Source organism: Stegastes partitus, unplaced genomic scaffold, assembly GCF_000690725.1.
Source record: "Stegastes partitus isolate 25-593 unplaced genomic scaffold, Stegastes_partitus-1.0.2 Scaffold195, whole genome shotgun sequence".
NCBI classification, from domain to species: Eukaryota; Metazoa; Chordata; class Actinopteri; family Pomacentridae; genus Stegastes; species Stegastes partitus.
This window is the reverse complement of record NW_007577926.1, coordinates 819,138-821,556: the sequence shown is the minus strand read 5'-3', so window position 1 is coordinate 821,556 and position 2,419 is coordinate 819,138. Positions and strand designations below refer to the sequence as shown.

General features: G+C 46.4%; 1 protein-coding gene across 1 annotated transcript in view; it reads right to left on the bottom strand.

The window, feature by feature from the left end:
* Window positions 1-2,342, bottom strand: part of LOC103356361 (RNA binding protein fox-1 homolog 3-like) — a 77,239-nt gene extending 74,897 nt beyond the window's left edge. Inside the window, exon 1 of the mRNA XM_008280466.1 lies at window positions 2,217-2,342. Coding sequence (XP_008278688.1) covers window positions 2,217-2,342 — 126 coding nt within the window. The remainder of the gene's footprint in view (window positions 1-2,216) is intronic.
* Window positions 2,343-2,419: the final 77 nt, after the last annotated feature.

The window sequence follows — 2,419 nt, the reverse complement described above, 5'->3', positions numbered from 1 at the left end:
CATGAAAATAGCACACAGGAAGTTTCAATTTCAGCTCTGTCTTGGACTTTTGGAGGAATCTACTGTCGACGTAAACACACACACACACACACACACACACACACACACACACACACGCGCGCGGACGCACTTGTGCGGTCAGGTGTACACACACTCAGTCAAGAGGCTTGCTGCTCATCCTTGAGGATTTGGAAGTAACAGGGATGTAGTGGAAGGTAAACCCACCTAAACTCATTCAGTTTACGTGCGGAAAGGAGCTCAGAAAGTTTTCCACTGCTTGACATAAAAAATGAAGATATTGAAGGCGTGAATATAACGATGCAAAATATTTTCTCTTTAAATTCAACTATTTAGTTAGTTGCAGATTTGCGACAAAAATGTCCCCATCAGGAAAAAAAAAAGCATTATCTTAGAATATGAGTTTGTCAAGGTGGCTTTGGCAGTTGGTGGCACCTGGCTGCCTCCCGCCCCCCCGACACACACACCTCACCCTTCCACCCCCGCCTGGCCGGTGGGGTGTGCCCGCTCTGGACAGATGGGTGGGAGGGGGTGAGGGCCATTACCATGATGGTGGAGGAGACGGAGGGGAGAGGTTTGAAAATGCAGGAGTTTTCATCGCGAGGCAGCCTCACCGTTATCCCCCCCCACCTTCTACAATCACTGCAGTAACGCACACTGTTTACTGCAACACATGCTGCCGGTAGTAAAAAACACAACTGACCCCCTCTTCGTCGTCCCCACCACTAACAGCACTCCCGTCCCCCCCCCCACCTCACCAACTCGCTGAATTAAAACACGTGAATAATTCAGCAGATAGACAGGCACACGGGCTCTTAAGAGTCACCTTGTTGTTGATTTTTTCACCTCCCTTCAGAAAATTGCAGTCTTCAGGTTTCACAAAACAAGGGGATCAGTGACAGAATCAATTTCCAAAGGAGGAGGACAAAAAAAAAAAGGACCCAAAAAGAAGGGGAAAATCAATGTTAATTTGCAGAGATATATAATTATTCAACGCGTTGTCACTTGGTGGTGATCAACGGTGGAAAAATGAAGGGAAGTGAGATTGAAGAGCTTGCTGTAGGCCTGTGATAAATTTAAACAAATCTCACAATAAGTGACAGTTTAATTTTACAAAGTCTGAATGTAGTGTGTATTTAAAGCAAGTGCACAGATTTTCTTTTGCCTGTGAGAACATGATTTTACCATACAAACATTCTTAAATTCAAAGGGATTAAAGAACAATGATAAGCCTTTTAAAAAAAGGGGGGTGGGGTGGGGTGGACATAAAGAGAGATATGACGAAGAAATGTAGACATTTGGTTTGCTGGCAGATCACGAAACTAAACAGGAGACGAGTAAAGATTTGAACACAACTCAAACAGCAGCAGTGTAATCACTATTTCATGTATTAATCCTGCAGGCCTGACTTTCAAAATTTAGGGGGTGAGATTGATATTTTTTTTTAAATTCAAGAGGAGTCTGGAGTGTAAATGTTGAGCAGACCCAGGCTGGGGTCAGATTAGGTAACACATTCAGGATTTGGGCACCACACACATGTAGAAAAGTGGGTGCCTTCTTGAGCAAACAGCTACAGAAAATAAAGTTGACATCCATTTGCATCAAAAAAAAAAAAACTCAGGAAAATATTTTTTGTTTCCCCCCTCCAGTAATGTTTCATTTAAAAAAACACACCTAACTGTAAAACTGCCTCCTCTTTGCAGCAGAGAAGTGACAGAGCACAACAGACTGACCGGGAAAACATTTCCAAGCACAATGAGTCATGAAGCGACTGATGTACACAAACACTGCGTGGTCCCACGTCACAGAATCGCTAATTCACTGCTTTAATTTCACTCAGTGAAGGGAGGCACGGAAGAAGACGAGAGGAGGAGGAGGACAAGAAGAGATGGAGAGCAGGAAGGCTCGGATGGATAAAAATTAAAGAGGTATGCCCCGTTCCCCTCCACCTCCGTTCTTTCTTTCTTTTTGTTGTTGTTGTTGTGTCTCCACAAAGGCAGGGCAGGGTGAGGGTCAAGGGTTAGGAGAGGGGGGTGAAAGCACTCTGGGTAACAACACAAAGCGAAGCGCGATACCATCACGTGCCGCCCGAGGAGCGCACAAGAGAAATGAAAGGGACGGATGCAGAGCGAGTGAGAGGAGCGGAGAGAGGAGAGAGAGGGGGAGAGAGCGACAATGCGAGCTTCATTCAGTCTTACCTCGGGCAGGTAGAGGAAGGCAGGGGGACACTGGAGCGAGTGAGGTAGCATCCCGGAGCCGGAGAGCAGCAGGCAGCCGGAGTTGGCCATGGAGCTCAGCGTGGGGTGACGGGACGCTTTGCGCATTTAGCAGGGAGATCCTTTCGCTCTACTCTCTTTCTTCCTCTCTCTCTCTCTCTCTCTCTCTCTCTCTCTCTCTCTCT